The sequence below is a fragment of the Glycine soja genome, chromosome 11 (assembly GCF_004193775.1).
Source record: "Glycine soja cultivar W05 chromosome 11, ASM419377v2, whole genome shotgun sequence".
In the NCBI taxonomy this organism is placed as follows: Eukaryota; Viridiplantae; Streptophyta; class Magnoliopsida; order Fabales; family Fabaceae; genus Glycine; species Glycine soja.
Genome location: NC_041012.1, coordinates 43173431 through 43194665, shown reverse-complemented (window position 1 = coordinate 43194665; position 21235 = coordinate 43173431). Strand labels below are relative to the sequence as shown.

At 33.4% G+C, this 21235-nt stretch overlaps 3 protein-coding genes across 8 annotated transcripts; 1 reads left to right on the top strand and 2 right to left on the bottom strand.

Moving 5' to 3' along the window:
• Nucleotides 1–119: 119 nt before the first annotated feature.
• LOC114377657 (lysine-specific demethylase JMJ25-like) lies at nucleotides 120–6042 on the top strand. Of its 2 annotated transcripts, none has more exons than XM_028336279.1 (12): nucleotides 120–921; nucleotides 1019–1146; nucleotides 1876–1981; nucleotides 2073–2205; nucleotides 2296–2359; nucleotides 2455–3181; nucleotides 3485–3808; nucleotides 4325–4855; nucleotides 4936–5008; nucleotides 5089–5174; nucleotides 5532–5651; nucleotides 5759–6042. In XM_028336279.1, the coding sequence occupies exons 1-12, from the start codon at nucleotides 439–441 to the stop codon at nucleotides 5828–5830; spliced, it is 2847 nt and encodes a 948-aa protein (XP_028192080.1). In that variant the 5' UTR covers nucleotides 120–438; the 3' UTR covers nucleotides 5831–6042. The 2 variants fall into 2 exon arrangements, with proteins under 2 accessions (XP_028192080.1, XP_028192079.1); XM_028336278.1 differs by having other exon boundaries at nucleotides 1010–1146.
• A 728-nt stretch (nucleotides 6043–6770) lies between these two features.
• LOC114376895 (probable serine/threonine-protein kinase abkC) lies at nucleotides 6771–11359 on the bottom strand. Of its 5 annotated transcripts, none has more exons than XM_028335207.1 (6): nucleotides 11204–11359; nucleotides 10368–10590; nucleotides 8889–10230; nucleotides 8093–8359; nucleotides 7244–7399; nucleotides 6771–7146 (listed from the first exon to the last, which is right to left on the bottom strand). In XM_028335207.1, exons 2-6 carry the CDS (start codon nucleotides 10391–10393, stop codon nucleotides 7027–7029), a joined length of 1911 nt encoding a protein of 636 aa, XP_028191008.1. In that variant the 5' UTR covers nucleotides 10394–10590; nucleotides 11204–11359; the 3' UTR covers nucleotides 6771–7026. The 5 variants fall into 5 exon arrangements, with proteins under 5 accessions (XP_028191008.1, XP_028191007.1, XP_028191010.1 ...); XM_028335206.1 differs by having other exon boundaries at nucleotides 10368–10587; XM_028335209.1 differs by having other exon boundaries at nucleotides 10364–10587; nucleotides 11204–11358.
• An 8025-nt stretch (nucleotides 11360–19384) lies between these two features.
• On the bottom strand, nucleotides 19385–21205 carry LOC114375133 (transcription factor MYB102-like). The gene is made up of 3 exons (XM_028332883.1): nucleotides 20883–21205; nucleotides 20656–20785; nucleotides 19385–20430 (listed from the first exon to the last, which is right to left on the bottom strand). The coding sequence occupies exons 1-3, from the start codon at nucleotides 21013–21015 to the stop codon at nucleotides 19566–19568; spliced, it is 1128 nt and encodes a 375-aa protein (XP_028188684.1). The 5' UTR covers nucleotides 21016–21205; the 3' UTR covers nucleotides 19385–19565.
• Nucleotides 21206–21235: the final 30 nt, after the last annotated feature.

Below are 21235 nucleotides of genomic sequence, written 5' to 3'. Positions count from 1 at the left end.
AATGCTAAGTCCAACAAAAAAAAACAACGGAAAAAATAAAAAAGATAAAGCCAAATCAAAATTCATATATCATAGTATACTTTTTTCACAGAAGAGCATGCAGTATCAGGTGAGTAACCAAAAGATAAGAACGATTTTGATTTTATTGAAAGAGTATCGATGAAATCATGATCCTACATTCGAATTAAGAGACTAAATAGGACGCTATAGTTTCCAATAATTACGGGAATATGCCACGCCATGCTTAATAGAATTAGTAATTTCTTTTCTTTTCTTCCCCAATAAATACACTACTCTTTTAGCCTTAACCTCCTTTCTTTTCTTTCTTTTATTCCATTCCTCTGTTCTGCGTGCTCCGCTTCTACTTTCCCCAGCAAAAAAATCCCAATTCCGCCACAAAATAAAAATAAGAAATAAATCAAAGAATTGTCATTTTTTATGGGGAAAAAATCGAATCCGGCGGAGGGAGAAGAAGCGGTGCCGGAGCATCTGCGGTGCAGCCGTACGGACGGGCGGCAATGGCGGTGCCGGCGGCGAGTGAAGGAAAACCTAAAGCTGTGCGAGATTCACTATGTGCAAGCTCGGCGTCGGCAGCACAAGAAGACGCTGAAGCTGAAGAGAAAGAGGCAAAACGACGCCGTTGAGGCTCAGATTGGGGCAAAGCGGGACCGAAAATCGAGAGAGGCATTGGTGAATAGGAGGAACCAATTGGAGCTCATAAGGATGGTTCTGCAGAGAGAGGTTGAGAAGAAGAAGAAGAAGGAATCGCAATTGAATTTGAATTTGAATTTGCATTTGTATTCCAATCACGAGTTGAAGAAGGAACTTCCGAATGGTGTTATGGCTATTGCGTCCAATGTGGCTTCTTCTCGTTACTTCAGGTCCAAGAATGCTGACAGCGGCTCTGTTAGTAAGTTGCAGGTGGGTTTTGACTTTTGACTTTTTGTTTTCCACTACTTTTTTTTTTTTAAAGTGGTTGGAATTGTTTGTTTGATTTTTATTTTTTAAGGTTGTGCAGTGTGGACGAAGCATGAACAAGGGGAGGAGGAAGAAGTGTCATTGGTGTCAGAGAAGTGATTCTTGGAGTCTTGTAATGTGTTCAAGCTGCCAGAGAGAGTTTTTCTGCATGGAGTGCATTAAACAACGGTTGGAACTTGGAACTTATCTCGTTCATTTACTACCATTTTATAAGTTTCTTTTTTCATTGTGAATTGCTGGCTTCATTGTTATCCTTGCCTACAGGGTCGTGCTTTTTTTAATTGCTGTCGACATTATAGACTATGGTACATTTTGGACAATGCTGTCAAGTGTTGTTTGATCAGTAGATCACCTAGCTGTAGATTATTTGTGATGCAGTTCTAGAACTTCTTAGATGAAAGGATTAGATACCCCCTTCGAAGTAGTTCATAGCAAAGTCATTAAATTACCGTTATAGTGCCACCATAACACTATAATGTGGTGTTTTTTTATCCTTCTGCCATCGGCAATTTGTGAAGGGAGGCCCACTGTGGTGGCGCCATAGGCCACAATGGCGTGTTTATGTGGCAGAATTTTGGCCTTCCACCATAACTGTCATTGATAACATTGGTTCATAGAGATGTGTGGAATGATTCCCATGTGAAGAGAGTTTAATAAGAATAAAAGATTAAGGGAAGAAGAAAAAGCTTTCATGTTTGTGTAGATCCAATTCCAGACCACTCTCTTGTCCTGTTCTTTTGTACCACTTTTGGTATTAGTAATACCTCAACGATCAATAGTGACTAGAACTAGGATATTTAGTACGGACATTGTGACATAACTTCTTTTGCCTAAACCTTTTATGCTTATGATCAAAATATAAGACATTTCCCGATTTATTTGTTGAAAAAACTTTAGGTATTTTGATACTCAAAATGAGGTTAAGATGGCATGTCCAGTTTGTCGAGGAACTTGCACCTGTAAAGATTGCTTGTCAAGTCAATACGAAGACAGTGAAAGTAAGGTCTGACATCAAAGATGGATGCTTTACTTCTTCAACAATTTTTCTTTAGCAGCACTTGCTGACAGTTTGATTTTATGCCATATTTTTTCAGGAATATTTGGCTGGTAAAAACAGAGTTGATGGGATATTGCATTTTCATTATTTGGTCTGTATGCTCCTTCCTGTACTAAAACAAATAAAAGAAGACCACCATGTAGATGTAGAAGAAACAGCAAAAACTAAAGGTGGTAACTATTGTTCATCTGATATGATGGCTTCTAGATTAGTTTTGTTGATTACAACCTGGTTATCTTAGATGATTTTGTGCATGACAGGCAAAAGAACTTCTGATATTCTCATCAAGCCGGTTGATTTTGTCTGCAACGAGAAAAATTACTGGTAAGTTCTCTTCTGTTGATGTTATTAGGAAAATTCAAATGATTCTCTAGTGTTGCTCGCTAACAAATGTAAGTATCTGTTAAACACTGTCCCAGCAATTACTGCAAAACACCCATTTTGGATCTTCATAGAAGCTGCCTTAGTTGTTCCTACAGTCTTTGCTTAAGTTGTTCTCAGGCATTAAGTCAAGGAAGCACCTCTGAAGAAATCAACTCTTCTATATCCAACCTACCTGACAAAATAAATGCATGCATTTCTAGTGAAAGTCACCTTTTGGATGATAAGGTCATTTCTAATGGAAATTTAACTGATACCTCAACATTACTTGAGTGGACAAATTGTAATGGTGCTGGCATTGTGTCATGCCCACCTACAAAGCTTGGTGATTGTGGTGATAACCACCTTGATTTGAAATATGTCTTTCCCTTAAGTTGGATCAAAGAAATGGAAGTAAAGGCAGAAGAAATAGTTTGCAGCTATGACTTTCCTGAAACTTCGGATAAAAGTTCGAGCTGCTCACTGTGTGTTGACAAAGATCATAAAACTAGCAGATACAAGCAGTTACCGGAAGCAGCTCAAAGAGAAGATTCCAATGATAATTACTTATTTTATCCTACAATTTTGGACATCAGTTGCAATCATTTTGAACACTTTCGGAAACACTGGGGAAAAGGCCATCCTGTAGTAGTGCGAGATGTGCTCCAATGTACACCAAACCTTAGTTGGGATCCAGTGGTCATGTTCTGTACTTATCTTGAGAGGAGCATGACAAGATATGAGAATAATAAGGACTTACTTGAAGCTTGTTTGGACTGGTTTGAGGTCAGTTTATCAACATATTGTATGTGTTAAATAATTTTAAATTGATACTATGTATGTTGGTTGGGAAAAAAGGGTCAGCACCATCTTAGGAAATTATTATTGCAATTAATGTACTTGGTAATAAACTACATTTTAATGTCCATAGTTCTTCCTATTTTTTAACTGGCATGCATTGGTGCATATACACATCATATGCTCAGATCTGTGAAACATGAAAGAATGATGGATCTGATGTTGAGTGTTAAACCAGAAGACCATTGATAAAAGTGTGTAATAATAATTTTGGAACTCTTACTCTGACAGGTGGAGATTAACGTTAGTCAGTACTTTATTGGGCCACTTAAATGTCAACCTCAGAAAAATACTTGGCATGAGATGTTGAAACTTAAAGGATGGTTGTCTTCCCAACTATTCAAAGAACAGTTTCCAGCTCATTTTGCTGAAGTAATTGATGCTCTTCCGATTCAAGAATACATGAATCCCTTGTCTGGTCTTCTGAATTTAGCTGCAAATTTGCCACAGGGGAGTACAAAACATGACATAGGACCATATGTTTATATTTCATATGGCTGTGCTGACGAAGGAGATGATTTCGTGACAAATCTCTGTTACGACTCATATGATATGGTGTGTTCCCTAGTTATATTTCAGTTTTTTAATATATCTAGAGTAATATTTCCTGAAATTTTAGCTTATTTAATTAAAACTTACCATGGAAAGGTTACTTCAAATATTATGTGCTTCGGGTTTCAATATTTCCTTGAGACAAAATTGCTATGTTCATCTTTTGTGCGTGTATCCTGTCATGATAACTTTAGAGATGATTTCATCTTCTGAAGTAAAAAGCGTCCTCTTGAAATGCTTCCTATTGAGGAAAAGTTATGTCTTTGTATGCTTCAAAAACCCTGTTCCTTGCATATATGCTTGTTTTCAGGCGTCCGAGTAAAGCATGAAATTTTTTTCAATACAATTCAGGCTGCATCTTATATTCTTAAAATTGTTCAAATTTTACCATTGGTTTTGGTTTTAATAGCCATTGTCTTCATAGTTATAGTGAATATATTACTAAACTATGTCAAAAAGTAGCTATTACCACCAAAACAGCCAAATGTGCCGTTCACTGTGTCTGATTTGTAATTCCAGGTTAATATTATGGCATATAGCATGGACATTCCTCTCTCTACAGATCAACTTGCTAAAATAAGTAAGTTGTTGAAAAAACACAAAACTCTATGTCAGAAGGTGTCATCTAAAACTACTAGTGAGCATTCAGAAGACAGGGAACAAAATGGAATGCATAGTATAGTAAAAGAAGGAACTGACTTTCTCAGGAGAGTCAATAGAACATCTTCCATCTCTACTGAAGCCAAAACGATATCTAATCAGAAGTTAGACACCAATATTTCTGATGATGAAGAATGTGGTTCCGATTCTGAAACTGAAAAGGCACAAAGCTCTTTACCTTCCCACAGGAGGGTTCTAAGCACTGAACGGTCTCCAGATCATAATCCTAGAAATCCCTTTGAAAACTCAAACAGTGATAAAGGGAAGAAGTTTACTGAGAATTCTGCTGCTCATTGGGATGTCTTTCGAAGACAAGATGTGCCCAAGCTCTTAGAATACCTCAAAAGACACTCTGATGAATTTTCTTATACTAGTGAATGTCATGAGAAGGTAAGTTTAGAAGAAGACAATTTCTTAACAACATGATCTTGTCAGAGTTGATGATGATTAATTTTCTCTCACGTATGCAGATGGTTCATCCAATTCTGGATCAGAGCTTCTTTCTTGACAATACTCACAAGATGAGACTTAAGGAGGAGTTTAGTAAGTACACCCGTGTTTTATCATATATTGTAATTATAATCCTGCATAACTAAATCTAACTCACCTGTCACTGTTGCCAGAAATTGAACCATGGACTTTTGAGCAACATGTTGGAGAAGCTGTCATCATTCCTTCTGGATGTCCATACCAGATTAGGAATCCTAAGGTCTCTGTTACATTTGTATTAAAGATTTCTTACCCCATTTTTCTCTTTTTAAGTCAATTTAAAGAACAAAAACTTTAAACTATTCTTAACTGGATATAAATTATAAATTCTTGTTGAACTTGATGTTTACATTTTGAAATTTACTGACAATGTCAAATTTGAAGTTGTGTCTAAGAAATATCAAGTTATCGATGTTTACATTGTACCCATATTAAAAGAAAACAAAAAGATGGTCGCACTATTAATGGTCTTTCCACATTGCTGATAGAGGATATTATTATCTCAGCAATGATTTATGTTGCACTTTTTTTCTTAAATTTTTTGGTGCATGACAATTATTTGATTATTGATCTGCAGTGTTGTGTACATGTGGAATTGGAATTTGTGTCCCCTGAGAATGTCTCCGAGTGTATCCAGTTGATTGATGAGGTCCGGCTGCTTCCTGAAGACCATAAAGCAAAAGTAGAAAAGCTGGAGGTAGACTTCATACTAATAATAATTCCATTTACCAATTTATACATTTTTATATTAGATGTACACCTGAATTGACAAGCTTTGTTTCCTTTTTTATTTCATGAAAACAGGTGAAAAAAATGGCTCTTTATAGCATGAGTACAGCAATAAAAGAAATACGTGAGCTTACATGCAAAACATGATTGCACGAGCTAAAATATATTCTTAAGATTCATCTGAACCTCGCTCATGTCTCAGCCTCCATACCATGTATTCTTTTTGTATAGATTAGTTCTTAAACTCATCAAGATTTAGCAAGGTACTTCAATTGGTTACTTCCAGATTGTATTCTTTTTGTTTTTTATTACATCTGTCTTACCGGAATCTGAAATAAAAATTACATGGTCTGTATATATTTCTTTAATTGTTTATTTTTTGGAGCGAAATTTAAATAGAGAGAAAAAAATTATTCAGTCTCTGCATTACCATCTATTTGCTTCCCCTGTTTTTAAACTTCACTTGCTGTTTTCTTAAATTCGTTTAGCCGCTAGTTTTTAAACTTAACTTGCTCTGTTCGAGTGTGTTTAAGCTGGAGTGGTATGTAATAAGATAATAATTCAATATAAGTCTAAAACAATCAACAACTTTATTGTGCATATGCTTCAAACTCTTCAATCATTTCAGCTATACCTCTAACGTACTTAAGTATGGATTAGCTTCCATGAAGTATGGCATACAGATCCATTGTCTATGTTCGTTGACATTTTGAAATGCTATAAAACAGAATGTTACACGTTTTTTATTGTGAATTTAATTGGAGTATACTGTAAAGTTTTTTTTATACAATCATGTAACTAGAGATTCTCAATAGTAAACGTTTACATAGTTTTCACGTCAATTGTCTCGTGTATGAAAATAAGAAAGCAACAAAATTATGAATGAAAAATATTAACAAAAACATGCATTTGTTTAAAAAATTTACATCTGAAAATCAAGGAAAGAATAAAATAATTTTCTTTTAAAAAAGTTAACTGTCAATTTAAGGCCAGATTTTTTGTTTAATTTAACTTCAACTAAAAAATAAGCAGAAACTTTAAACGCATTCTCATGTCAGTAGGGTCTAACTATATCGTTCATTCATCCTGCGAGTAAAGAAGGGAGAGGAGATATATTCACCGTTTTATTGTTTCTACTTCCATTTTTGTTGTAAACTGTGACGCTCACAAAAATAACTTGGAAATTAACCAAGATAAATACAAGGGATAAATCTTTAAAAAAATTAAATAAAAAAACAAATGTGAGAGAGCCCTTAGGACAGATGTTTTTGTTTTGGGTTTTTATGTTAGTCAAAATTGTTTCTCAAGAGAGAGCCTCAACAAAGAAAGAAACTTCCTCCTCCCTAAGGGGCCATGAGTCCGTCAATTGTGTACGAAAGAGACTTTGCCCAATCAGCTCTAAGTAGCAATGTCTGCAATGTCTGCATCACATTGTACCCAGGATCAAGTTTTCGCTGCCAACCCTACAAATTAAACAAAAAAGGTTTTTATCCTTTGTTGTAAGGTAATAAGCTATTGTTTGTATGTATGGTCACATACATGATAAAATGAAGTAATTACCTCAAGAACTAAGGTTGTCACCATGACAGTACAAACATTGCCATCAATATTAACTCTATGACGCCTAACTTTCTCAAGTAATTGTTCCATGCACTCTGCAGGATGAACAATATCACCTTCTGGGGTGCCCCAAAAAGTAAATGACTCTTCCACCTCCTGTTAGAAAACAAATAGGAGACAATGAGACACATAGTTGGAGACCATATATGAACTTATAGAAGAAAATAAAATACATTTATCTTTAGAAAATTAAGCAGTCAAATAAAAACCAGCGTCAGGTTGGTACTTTCAAAACTGTAATAATAGAATATAATATCAATACACTTGTGCATATAAGTTTTGACCAAGATATCACAGAACAAAACCATAATAGTAAGGTCTTGTTTGATACTTCAATTGTAGTTTTCAAAAACTACTTTCAAATTTTAAAATGAAAAGAATAGAAAAACATGTCTGGATAACTGTTTTCTACATTGTTCCCAAAATTGCAGCTCTGAAAACAAGACTACAGAAACAACTTAGAGTTGTTTTGGTTTATTTGTTTTTAAATTTGATGATATTCTCATAATAAACAAAGCATCTTTTTGACCTCGTACAATGCATACTTGACAGATGTTAATATCTCATGCACAATTCTTTTAAAACTATTTTCAACATTTTTTTAACAAACAAGTGTTTTGTTTTCTTTTCAAAAACTATAGTGAAAAGAAATTTTAAAGCTGTTAAAATAAGCTTTTTTTCTAGAAAAGAGAGAATCATTTCAAACAAGACCTAAGTCTTCCAATGGAATTAATTAACTAAGCATTTGTAGATTGAATAACAAAGAATACAAGTTGAAGAAAAAAATACCTCAATGAAGGCCTCCGGATTTGGACAGTTCTGTTGATTTGACAAGTTCAGGGCACATTCTGCAGCAGTCCGGCCATCTCGGCGGGCAACAGCTTTAAAAAATTCCAGTAAATTTACTCTATCACTACCAGAGAGTTCGGCAGTCATGCCTACATCAAGGAAAACTACATGAGGCTTTGATTTGAAGAGCCGTTTTCGAGACTTGTTCTGAGACACTCGAACAAGGATATTTCCAGGATGCATATCTGCATGAATGAAGTTGTCCACCTGAAAGAAGACATTGCAATGTCTTGGAAGCTAAAACTTATGATGTTCAAGTTTAAAACTATTATGGGACCCCATGTTTCTTTTAGTTCGTACTAAGGATTAGGACACAATTGATAATACGAATATTATTAAATAGATCAAAATGTTCATTCAAAAAACAAACTATTATTTTGGTTAAAGAAAATTCAGTATAACTAAGACAAAAAAAACCTATTATAAATAATATAAGAAGTAGATCTAAACAATAAAACAACCAAGGCCAGCAAACTAAGTAAAGCTCGCCATATTCACAAAATCCCTCCAAATCTAAATAATGTATTGATCTGAAAACCAGTTCATCCCACAGTAAAGACAGTTTCTAGAAAAAGTGACAAATCATGGATATGAGAGATTTTATGTCATCAACCGTGATTATTTATGCTTTATGGTGCATAATAAATCAAGAATGCCCAAAATAAAAGCAATATGCTACTATGCCTAACCGCAAGATAATAGTAACACAAAAAACTGCTAATGAGAGATATTTTACCAGAAGCATTTTCAAAAGTGCATGAGTACCAATGTGGGCAAGAGCAGATTTAACCCGTTCATGTCCTTGAAGATCATCAACATAATATGAGACACTTTCACCCTTTTCATATGTTTCCACCAAAACAGCCGGGTGCACAAGTGGATAGACAGGCTTGGGGAAAGAAACATCCTTCCATCTACGGAAATTATAAATAAAGCGACTCAAATGGGCAGCTTCCCTAGCAAGGTCAACTTGAGACATCATGAAAACTGCAAATTGTTGTACACTCTCATCTAATCGTAACCAATTAAGAGCAGGAATGAACTTTGAAATTTTTGCCGCCAAATTAATAATAGCAAAATCCCGTCTAATTGACTCTCCCACGCCAGGATGTCTAACCTTAACTGCAACCAATAGTGGCTTTGCCTGCTGACCAGGATAACGACATTTTAGTGAAGCACGGTGAACTTGAGCAATGCTTCCAGATGCAACAGGAAGTTCTTCAAAATTGTCAAAAATTTCAGAAATTTTTCGGCCAAATGCTCTTTCTATAGTTTTCTTTGTGTAGCAGAAACTATGCTCAGGAGCTTTGGTATGAAGTTCTGAAAGCTTAGTGCATAGATCTCGAGGAAAGAGATCAGGCCGTGTAGCTGCCCACTGACCCCATTTTATGAATGCTGGACCTGATTTTTCTAGTGTGCGATGAACTACATGGAGCCACAGTTTCCTAAAGTTTGGTCCAAAACAATCTGCAAATGGTGCCATCACAATGCTAGGAGAGAATAATATTGCCAGATAGAGAGCCCTCATCAATAAGATAAGTCCTTCAACTATTATGAATGCAAATGTAAACATGTAATTATACCCATCTTGTGCACGCATATACAAACCATTCTGTGATGGGTAACGTTCTGCATCTGCCCAATTTTGCTGAGCTAATGCAAGCTCTCCACATGTAAATGCCAAAATACCAGGAACTAGCAAATAAGAACGAGCCAAAGCCAAGCTTACTGCCTGAGCAATCATATTTACGGTAGGAGGAAATGTACCATCACCACTGGAACAATACTTTCTGTACAGCCTTTTCCAAGCAATCTGGGAATGGTGCGTGACTGTATTACTTGCTGAGGTTACAGAAAAGTTCCTGAAAGAACCACGTTTACGAAAGCCTTCCCTTGTCCCATGCCACAAGAATGAACTGCATGCTTCACTTGGAAACTTATATTGCATGTACAACCGGCAGTGGTGGATATTCGGTCCAACTGAGACAACTGGCCCATTTTTACTCACTTCCAGGTATCTGCTATTGATTCTACAAACAGACTGGGCAGCTCTCCTTATATTTCTAAGCATCAAATATCTGCAAAAGTGCAAACCAATAACTATGTCAACTGCAACAATATTTCAATCACATAATTCAAGTTCAACTATGTTTCCCGTTATTCTATCCATAAATACTGTACAGAAATAAACCATTACTTTGGAAATGCTACCTACAGTGACTTCTCTTCACTCATGACCATAATAGGTATACATGTAGATGAGCATTAAATTTTACACGAGTGTACACAACGTCCATTCCTCCAAGAGGCATCAACAAGACGAAAACTCAGTTGATCCAGCTTATAATATGTCCCACTATAAGTTCCTGATTTTTTGGAGTCCCAATTCATTCCTACTTTGCCGGTATTACCTCTCATTTCCACTTATTTACCGCCTGCTATAAATATTAAAACGGAAAAAATTCTTAAAACAATTATAATACATTATGTTACACTCCAAGAAGGGATACATAGAGAACCTAATAAGGTTAGACATTTCAATTAGAAGGTAAGAGTTGATGTTTGTATACATTTCTTTTGGTAGAATAGATCTCTACCACTTCAAGATAGTGGTGAAGGCAATAAAATAGAAACATGGATGAAACTTTCATTACTCTGAGAACCACACACCCAGCTCTAATTGTGGATGTACATGAGATGATATTAGAGTCCCAAAATTGCAGAAGAATCAACAATTAGACCTTTAATATTTTTTTGGGTACCCCAGAATTGAAAAGGATCAACGATTCATACTCTGAGTCCAGATGCATTTCCCACATCAGAGATCACGGGTCTAAAATTCAACCACCTCACAAGGAAACACGCTAAAGATTTTATCTTTTAATCAAATAAACACACCCGCATCTATTCAATAGCCATAAAATCTACTGCGAAAAAAAAAAATCAATTCCCCAAAACGCGGAGGCGAAGCAAAATTGACAGAAAACAAAAAATAAAATAAAAGAAGCGAAGTGAAGAGTGAAAAAAAGAAGGAATGGAGAGAGAGAGGACCTGAGAAGGAAGAGAACATGCTATGGTGTATTGAAGAAATGAAATGGAATGGAAGACGTAACGAGCGATTAAGGAGGTGAGCCTCAGTTTTGTGCGATTGCAAGAACACGTCTGTCTTGTCTTTAAGTTAGAGGCGGTCATAACCAATACAAACCCTAAGGCCCAAGAAATTCATTTCATTTCTTTCCAAAAATGGAAAGCAATATTTAAAAAAAAAAATCAATAATGCAAAAGAGAGATCAGAGATCCATCAAATGGGAAAGTATCATTTTCACTTTCACTTGAAAATATTCGATATTAAACTTTATTATAAAAGGGGTGAGATTAAAACATAAAAGTTATGTAACAATTTTAAATAAATTTTAGTTAATCCAATTTGATCGGTTTAGTGATAGGTATTTGAGTAAGATGCATGAATTTTTAAGTTCAATCGAAAATAAAAAATGTATTTGAAAAGTGTTTTTGACATTATTACATATTTATAGATTATTATATATGATTAATTTATTGGTTTTGATGATAATCAGTAAAAAAAATTATATAAGTTCTATAATTATATTATTAAAATTTATTATTTTCATTCCTATATAAAAAGTATATATCTCACTCGCAATGTGAATTATCTTAAAATTTCTTTATATTTTTTAAAATAAAATATCTTTACTTTGATTCTTTATTAAAATATATATATATATATATATATATATAAATGATTTAAATATTTTATTCAGAGAAATATTAAATTTTTAAATGTTGATTTAGTGTAAATCCTTTAAAAGATTGACAAAATAATAATTTACAATTGTAAAAACCAATCTCTTGACTATTTTTTTTAATGACTAATGTGGTAAGAAATATGATTTTGGAGGATTAATTACCTTGATTTTTTTGTGTTACTATTTGACCAAAATATCAGCAGAAAAAAATATTTTTTACAAAAAAGAAAATACTTGTATTTAATTTAATTAAAATGTGAGACACAAATAAATAAATATGTATATATATATATAATAAGATTTTTTTAAGGATATATATATCACATACATATATATATATATATATATATATCAATATTAAAATTATCTTCTTCATAAATATAAAAAAATATTGAATATTTGACTAATACTTTCAAATAATTCTAGAGTTGTTAAAGTTGACCAATTCGCCTCTCCAGTTGGTTCATCATGAGTTGCTCAAGAACTGAACAAGCTCAATCCTATTAACTTTTTGGTGAGTAAAGAAAAGGGAAACTTAATTAAACCTTCCATGGTTCACCCCCGATGAATTAAATTCTAAGTGAGTCAGCTCTCAAAAAGAAATTTAATAGAAATTTACAATGTTTTGAGATATTTATTTAATTTTTTCTTCCATTTATTTTCAGTACATTGCACGGGTTATTATAGTAGTCCATCTTAACATTACAATTTAAAGGTTGATATAATAATGTAATTTTATACGAATGAAAATGAGTTATTTATCATAATAGCGTTCGATTTTCGTGTGTAGAATTTTCCAAGACCCACTGAGAGTCCATCTTAACTTTACAATTTCTATGGACCATAAGATCATTTAATGAGGGCAAGTGAAAACAATTCGCAGCCACAGTTTAGCACCTTTGTATGAAAGCTACGTATGTGTTGTGATATAAGCGAACGTGTCATTTTAAAGTGCAAGTAATTAAGCTAAGTTGTACACCAAAAAGAGAAACGAAGATGAACAGTGAACACAATGGGCTGTCCAACTGCAGCATATGAATGTAAAACGGGTTAAAAAGCTCAGCCCAATGAAATGTGTTGTAACGCACAATCTAATCTTTTTAGTTTTGGGGGTTGATATGGCTGATTCTCCTTTTATACAGAAAACTAAATTAATTTTCATCCTTCATTTTTTAGTAGTTTTTGTTTAATCTAATAATTATTGATGTTACACTGATGTGGGTGCTACAGTTGTGTTACACTGATGTTACTTTAAAAACCCTTCCCTCTACAAAAATTATCTTCCCTTTAAACCTTTATAATTTAAACGTCTTAACTAAAACTTTTAATTTTAAGATTTCGAGTGTGTAACTAATAGAGGCGAGTATCTAAAAAGAAAAAACTAAATTCAGCAAAAAAAAACAAAAAAAAAGCTAATAGAGGTGAATAAGTAAGTCCGTCTTGTACTGTAAGGCCCATATACAAAGGTCCGTAAATGGATGGGCTAATTTGTTTGAGCCCATATTTTAAATGAGTCTTTATCTATTTATTTATTTATTTTTATCTCTTAAGTGAGTGTAACTGATAAGTCTGAGGCCACCTGCGCACACCTTCAATTTGAAAATTTGAGGATTTTTCATAAATTATACCGAAGTTTGTAAAAGGAAAAAAAATATTATACCATTGCAGAACTATGTGTAAAAATATGATAGAAAAGGACAAATTAAAAAATATAAAATGTCTAAAATAATGTTAGAATGAAAAGAAAAAAAAAAGTTACAGAAGTAACAGAACTATACAGGATTATCAAATGGTTGGACCTTAACAGTGATCCCAGTCATCTAAAAATAGTCCGGCCACCAATCACACTTACACGTGTTGCTTTTTTGTGCAATATAGATGACTTTTTTTTTTTCTTTTTTTACTGTTGACTGCAATTGCTGTTGTTGTTTGTGTTTTTTTTTCTTTTTTTTTTTTTTGAAAGGTGTCTTGCTTTTTTCTATGACTTAAAAGCACGGTGGAATTGATCTAGTTATCCTAATAATAATTTAAGAATTATTGAAACCCAATATTTAGTCTTAACTCTTGATATTGATAATGATTACTGCTAGGGAAATTAGGTGGCAGGTGTACTTTTGCGGAGACTACAGATCTAATGGCTGACAACCTAATTATGAGATTTATCAGTGGAATCACATCATCAAGCTATCTTTCGACCGATCAAACTATAAATCGAATTTCGGTTGACTATATTGCAGCGAGAGTTGTTCCAAACTTTCCAATGGCCAATTCAATTTCTTTTGCTCCGCCCATAGTTTCAAGATATAATATATCTCTGGACAGTCACTTGTATTAACATGTATGCCGTTGAAAACTGTTGAACTTGAACCTTTAATTATATTTTTCGAGAAGCTTTTTATTTTTTTTGGGTCACATCTCTCAACACGAATAAATGAGCCTTACAAGCATGCATTTTTAAGTTTCTTTGTTAATCTTTTTGTTGAGCAGCGATATATATACAGGGACGCCGACGACGATAATAATAATAATAGTTGAAATGATTAAGTGAGAGAAAGATTGCCATTATCATAGTAGACACGTTGAAGAGTACATATTAGGTGCACTCTTTATTTATGGAAGCATTTGACAATTCATGTGGAAATTTAATCTATTTCAAACCATCTTCAATGAGGGGGTTAATTATAGCTATGCTCTAAACTATAGTAAGCGTTTCTATTTGGACCGTGGAGCTCAAAAGAAAAATGTCTTGAAGTATGTTGAATATTTCAAGGAAATAGATATATGGTGGGACTATGGTCGGTTGGACACTGCAAAACTTCAACTCAGGAAATTTAAGCAATTTTATATTGTACTAATTAAAGGGTTTAAATACATTTTTAAGTTTTACTTTTTTAATATATAGAAATTAAAAAAATGTTTTTTAATGAGAATTTGTGGGGAGATTAAACATTTTTTGTTATTTTTAAATGTAGAGAATAAAAATAAATTTTAATATAGATTAAAATAAAAAAATGTTATATTTCCTGTAATTAAAATTTACTTAATGTAATTATTTTATTTAAAATTACATGTATTTTCCATGGATTACGTATTTCTGTTTGAGTCGAATAACACTATTATAATCAAGAAAAGAAAATTTCTTTTAAATATTTAATATAATATATACAATTAGCTCTAAAAATTTAAATTTAAGATCATTAATTAAGTTAAAATAATCTCATACTAATTAATTAATTCATGTGCTTGACATTACTAAAAGCATTATTTAAATCAATGTGTGTCCATCAATTACTTGAATGTAAGTTTAAAAATTTATAGCAATTACATTGTTACTATGGATAAAAAATAGTTGGATAAGGGTAACCCTTATACCTATACATTGTTACTATGAAATGTGTGTCCACTAACTAATTAAGTTTTAAAAGGAAGAAACCGCGCGGTAGCAATCTTTTACATATCAGTTTACCATTAATTTTAGTTTTCTCACGAATGTCGACCTAGAAAGTTAATCTAGCTAGCTTTACAATTTTTTTTATCATACTAGCTTTACAATTTGATGAGTTAGAATGTTGTACAATAAGTAGGCTTAAGAGCCAAATTAATTACATACAAAAATATAATTAATATCATTAGTCAATATGGTCTAATGCAACAATAGAAAACTGGCCCACTATCTTTTTGTCCACACCCTTGTTCAGACGTATTGCACATTTTCTTGCTTAGGAGGTGCGCTTATATGTAGTCATGTCATCTCAAAGAAACTCATAATCAACAAAGCTAGAGAACATTGACAAAAACTAGAGATAAGAGAAAAGGGATCGAAAACTAAAAGAAGCGAAGACAACATGGATCCACTTTAAGTAGTGTTTACCTATTCAAAAACTTTGAAGTTCGAAACCGTTTTTCTTTGGTCGGTCGAGACAGAAAGCGAGGGTCACATTACAAATACATAGATGAGATTCAAATACTAGCCCATAATACACCAATATCCTTTCCTTAATAATGTTACAGATGGACATGCACGTCCCTATTGTGGGACACGTTAACTGATTAACTTTTTTCGTAACGACAAATACGACTTAATTCGTATACACCTTTTGCAAAGTCAATCATTTTTTTTTTGTTAACGTAACCGTGACGAACATATTACATGCGTACTAGTGACAAAGAGGGTAAGGGCTTCGGCAATGCAATCAGTAACCCAAAATTATGGACCTTCATATAATTAACGTGTGAGTAGGACAAGAGAAACAAATATGGCTAATTATTGCAAAACTATGCTTGAAAGGTAGTATGTGGTGGAAAACATGGAGTTGACCAAAAAATGTCCAACTTTCCTGCATGGATACTCATCGGAGGTACCCAAGTGTGATGTGATGAATATAATGCATCTATTAATTAAATAGAATGCCATCATATATATGATTCGTGGTTCCAGTAGTACTCCTAAATGATTGAGTTGTTTCACATTAATTATATTACCAAATAATTTCAATTTTTATACTACTTCTTTTAGACATAAATGAATAGCTAGTATTTATTTGATAAATAAGTGTCTGTTAAGGATTTCTATTTTTTGTAAACCCCTTATCTTTATTTCTTACGGTGATGACAGAATTTAATCCTAAATTTTAATGTCTGCCAAAAAAAGTATGAATTAAAAATATTGACATTATCCTTACAATCTATTGTTACTTGGAAAAAAAAATAATTTTTTCATTTTTTTTTTGGTATAGGTGGTATTTTTTAAAAAATTTCTTTGTAGTTTGGACCTATTATTTATAAAACAAAAGTCAAACTCCATTCTTTTCTAGCAGGAAATCCCAGGTCGTCATTCCTAAACAAATTAACTACCACGACCAGGAAGGGGGCATATATATATATATATATATATATATATATATATATATATATATATATATATATATATATATATATATATGCAAGGATACATGTATACACAATGAATTAAAATTGAATTCAATTGAAATAAAAATGAAAAAGGTGCATATAGCTAGCTAGCTAGCTAGCTAAATATGCATCACTGTAAGGTTTTAGCTTTTGTGTTTTAAAGCAAAAGGAATCGGAAGTCGACAGAAAGGACCTGATTGTCAGCACATATGGTCACGGATTTAGAGCATGTGGCAGAAACCATGTACAGCCAATTTCCAGTTATATAGAGGCGTGTCCATGTTAAAGAACAACTACAAACACAAAAGGACATGAAAAAATTAGGACTAGATTCTTGTTTGCTTCTGAGTAGAGTACTTCAATTTGCTGTGATAAAGAGAAACTAAAAAAACACATGCAAAATTCAAAATTCATATATGGACCGTACCTTCTACAGAACGATAAGAAATCGAATACACGTAATTGAAAAGTCATTTCACCTAACACCACAACTCTCGCATTTGCTTCTAGCAGCTCAATTCTGGATCAACAAACTTTAGTAATAACTTACATGTCATATAACTTAAGGGAGACTTCATTTCTTAATTTTTTTTAAAGAGTTTTGAAATAATTTGAATATATAATTATTTATATGTAGTTGAATATTTATAGTTTTATTTATTTAAGCAAGGTCTTAATTAATTTATATTGATGATTTACATCATGGAGTTGCTCTGAAAGGAAAATCAAACGATTTGGGCCCATTTTTTTCTTTCTCTATCAATTCCGTACATATTTGCAGATTTTTCTACCACCCTAATTCAAAATTAAGAGATAAAAAGGTAAAGAGGTCTTTCTATATGATATGATTTGTCTTGGTATGGTCATTATCTTTACTGCGGAATAAAATTACTTTCCACCAAAATTCTTTTGATTTTATTTATCTGATAAACCATATAAATCTTCAATCTTGACTTAGTTCCAAGCATATATATGTTGGTAATATATTATATTTTTATTTTATTTTTGAATTGGTATATAAATCCAGTGTGCTGGATGTATCGATCACAACTCAATTTTCTAGTTAGATTTCTAATGCTTTAGTATAAGGATTGGAGTACATCTTGTACTCTACAGAATATCATTTCATTGCTAACCAGAATAAAATTCAAAATTAAAGTCAGAGGTAGATTCCAATGGATCATGAAACACAAATCTATGTTTTAGAAGATAATAAGCCGTATAATTAAAGTGTAAAATAATAGGTTTCATATCGATGACATTCTTCATTCATTAAGATAAATGGATGTGTTAGTTTAATTTTAAGTTCTGGAAACTTCAAACCTAACTAGTTGTTGTATATAAGTACTATCTGCGTAATATAACACTTAAATAGTTTAATCAGTTGTTGTATTCAACTTTTACTGCCATGCAAGTCTGCAAACAGCGCAGCTTTTCAACTCAATCATGAACACAGTATTGCACGCAACCCAACTCGATTCCTGTTATAAGGAAACAACGGCGATCGAGTGTTTCACTTCAGTTTACAGTAACGCCGTTCCCGGTTCAACTAAACTTGGACCGGCTCCACTCCTCCATTATTGAATCCACGTGTCTCAAATGCTGACGCAATTAATAATCCTAATAGTAAACCAATTATTAATGGTAACGCTCTCATAAAATACTAAAAAGAAACACCACAAGAAGCACGTCTCGCCTTGTGTTGTGATTTCAATCAAAAGCAACATACGGGCTCCACACACTGCGGTGTCACCGCCATAGCATGGACACGTGCCCCTATATCTTTAAGTCAATGCCTCCTTCGCTCCAATTACCCATAATCCCTATGCAAATCATATTACTTTAACCATTACATACAGGTGTCCTGGACACGTGTCATTCACACATGCTCCGGCGTGCCGTCGCCGGTCTCCTCGCCAGTATCTTGGACTCACTGTCGGGATATCTGAAACCCTAGCTCATCATCGTTTCCTTCCCAAAGATTTCCTCACTACTCCATTCTCTTCACTTCAATTATTTTTATTTCTCTTTTTCCTTTCTATTTTTGGGTAATAACTTCTAATTGGAGAAAGGCTCATCAAAATATTATAAACACTAAGCATTCGATTTCAAAGAAAAACAATCTATATATATATATATAATGTAACTAGACAAGTAGTTGCCCTACCCAGAGAATATTGAATATTTTGTTACGCATCCTGTGAAACATGCAGCTGACAACAATACATTTTAAGAATTTAAATATATTAATACCAACTACTTTTCCTTTTTTATTTATTTTATGTTTTGCCATGGAATAAAACAAAAGATATGAACATTATTAATTTTGGCTTTTCTATTTCGGTAAAACACAGGTCGTGACTTGGAGGATATACTTGCCTTTAATTTAGCGCTTTTTCTTAAAGTAACACTTTCTAATCTATGGAGGGAAAGCACTAGCAGACATATGCATAGTACTATAGGTCTGTACTCTGTAGCAATAATAGAAACTTTATATAACTCAAAAAATAGATAAGGACGTTGGTACTTGCTAATAAAGTCAAAGATCAATTAATTAAGAAATTTAAACATTTGAAAATTTAATCAATAATGAAAATTAAGAAATGTTACAGGTATGAACCTACATCATGGATCCATAATCAAGCTATCCCAGAAAAGAAAAACAATTGGGGGACATGTGATATAATCGATCAACGTTTTGGTCGATTTAATCATTGAAGATCTATCTGATCACATTACATGAACTCATTCACATCTAAAATATCTGGGATTTCAAATTTCAACATGTTACTACTGTCATAGCTTTGGTCTCTCTCGTCTTCTGTGTTGCTCCCATTGATTATCGTGGAGTTCGAATTCAGCGGTGTGGGGCTTGACGAAGGTGTTGATAGAACTGAAGCGAAGCTGAAGTTCTGATGATTGCTGTTATTGGAATGAAAAGTTGAAGGTTCGGACACTTGAGGATACATGAGATTTTGATGACTATTAGAACTATAATAATTATTATAGCTTGATAACTGAGGCATATAGTCATCTGTTAAGGTGCTTAACGCAATCCCATCTTTGTGCCAATCACTTAGTTGTTGGTAACTGAAGTCTGTGAAAGTTGATGATGTATATTGGTCCACATTATTTGGCTCAACCAACTGTGGTTGAGTTAGAGGCATTGAAAAACAAGGGGTGCTGAACATGGTGCTGCATGCAGGCACTTCTTGAATTGGATCTTGATATTGGACAAAGTGTGGAACATGGTTCTGAATTTGAGGATCGCAAAGCTGATTCTGTTGACCTTTTTGAGCACACATGTCATCAGGGTCATGATTGTGTTGCTGCGAGGTGGAGAAGAGTGAAGAAGCCAATTTTAAAAGCTCAGGGTTCACCACGTACTGGTGCATGCCAAGGAGCCTTTGGATGTTGATTTGTGATGAACCATAGAAAGATGCGTTTAGAATGGAATTGATGTCCAATAGATCAAGTCGAGGACTGTGTGTCACTGGGTCAATTCCCATCCTCAGAAGCCTTTTTCTAATGTGAGTGTTCCAATAATTCTTTATTTCATTGTCAGTCCTTCCTGGTAAGCGAGATGCAATGGCAGACCATCTACACATAAATCCAATAATCCATTAGTATAATAATATTAATATAAACATTTATTACAGAAATAAAACTTCAATTTAAATGGAAGAACAACATTAATTAAAAGCACTTAAACTGTATGTAAGTGTTGTCTTAAATTTATTTGACTCAAGTTAGTTGTCATTTATTTAATTAATAACTTGACTGAAAGCTATAAAAGAAAAAAAATAGAAAGAAATTATAACTCACTTGTTGCCAAGAATGCTATGTAGTTGAATTATTGTCTCTTCCTCTTCAAATGAAAACCGACCTCGCTTTATATCTGGTCGTAGATAGTTTGTCCAACGGAGACGGCAACTCTTTCCACACCTTTGCAACCCTAATGAACCAAAATTAACCATTATTAGTTGAAATTAACAAAAAAAAAAAAAAAAAGAGAGCCATTTTGTTAAGTTTAGTTTAATTTGGTGACATACCAGCATTCTTTGGGAGTGTCCTCCAATTGCCATATCCATGTTTCTGAATGTAATCAATGAGTTTCTGGTCCTCCTCGGTTGTCCATGGTCCTTTCTTGAGGCCATTCTTGTCACAACAAGGTGCTCTCCCCATACTGCTAGCTAACTAATAAATGTTTTACCTTGTTGAGCAAATTTTTTGACCTACTTTGCTCAATGAGTGATATCTTGAAGCTGGCGAGAGATGGAGGAGAAAATATTTGAGACGTGAGAGAATAGGTAAATTAAGAAAGAGAAGAGAGGGAGAGAAAAATGGAGTTATGATAGTAGGGTCCTTAGTGGGACGTACTACATGCTTGAGGTATAAATAGGAA

What these genes read in the sequence shown, in the direction of transcription:
- LOC114377657 (XM_028336278.1), top strand. Translation starts at nt 439, where the DNA reads ATGGGGAAAAAATCGAATCCGGCGGAGGGAGAAGAAGCGGTGCCGGAG. An exon ending in ATGGAGTGCATTAAACAACG is followed by an intron (nt 1,147 to 1,875) that starts GTTGGAACTTGG and finishes AAAAAACTTTAG; the next exon opens with GTATTTTGATACTCAAAATG. An exon ending in CTAGTGAATGTCATGAGAAG is followed by an intron (nt 4,856 to 4,935) that starts GTAAGTTTAGAA and finishes TCACGTATGCAG; the next exon opens with ATGGTTCATCCAATTCTGGA.
- LOC114375133 (XM_028332883.1), bottom strand. Translation starts at nt 21,015, where the DNA reads ATGGGGAGAGCACCTTGTTGTGACAAGAATGGCCTCAAGAAAGGACCA. An exon ending in GACACTCCCAAAGAATGCTG is followed by an intron (nt 20,786 to 20,882) that starts GTATGTCACCAA and finishes TTGGTTCATTAG; the next exon opens with GGTTGCAAAGGTGTGGAAAG. An exon ending in CATAGCATTCTTGGCAACAA is followed by an intron (nt 20,431 to 20,655) that starts GTGAGTTATAAT and finishes ATTTATGTGTAG; the next exon opens with ATGGTCTGCCATTGCATCTC.
- LOC114376895 (XM_028335207.1), bottom strand. Translation starts at nt 10,393, where the DNA reads ATGGTCATGAGTGAAGAGAAGTCACT. An exon ending in ATGAGTGAAGAGAAGTCACT is followed by an intron (nt 10,231 to 10,367) that starts GTAGGTAGCATT and finishes GCACTTTTGCAG; the next exon opens with ATATTTGATGCTTAGAAATA. An exon ending in CACTTTTGAAAATGCTTCTG is followed by an intron (nt 8,360 to 8,888) that starts GTAAAATATCTC and finishes GTCTTCTTTCAG; the next exon opens with GTGGACAACTTCATTCATGC.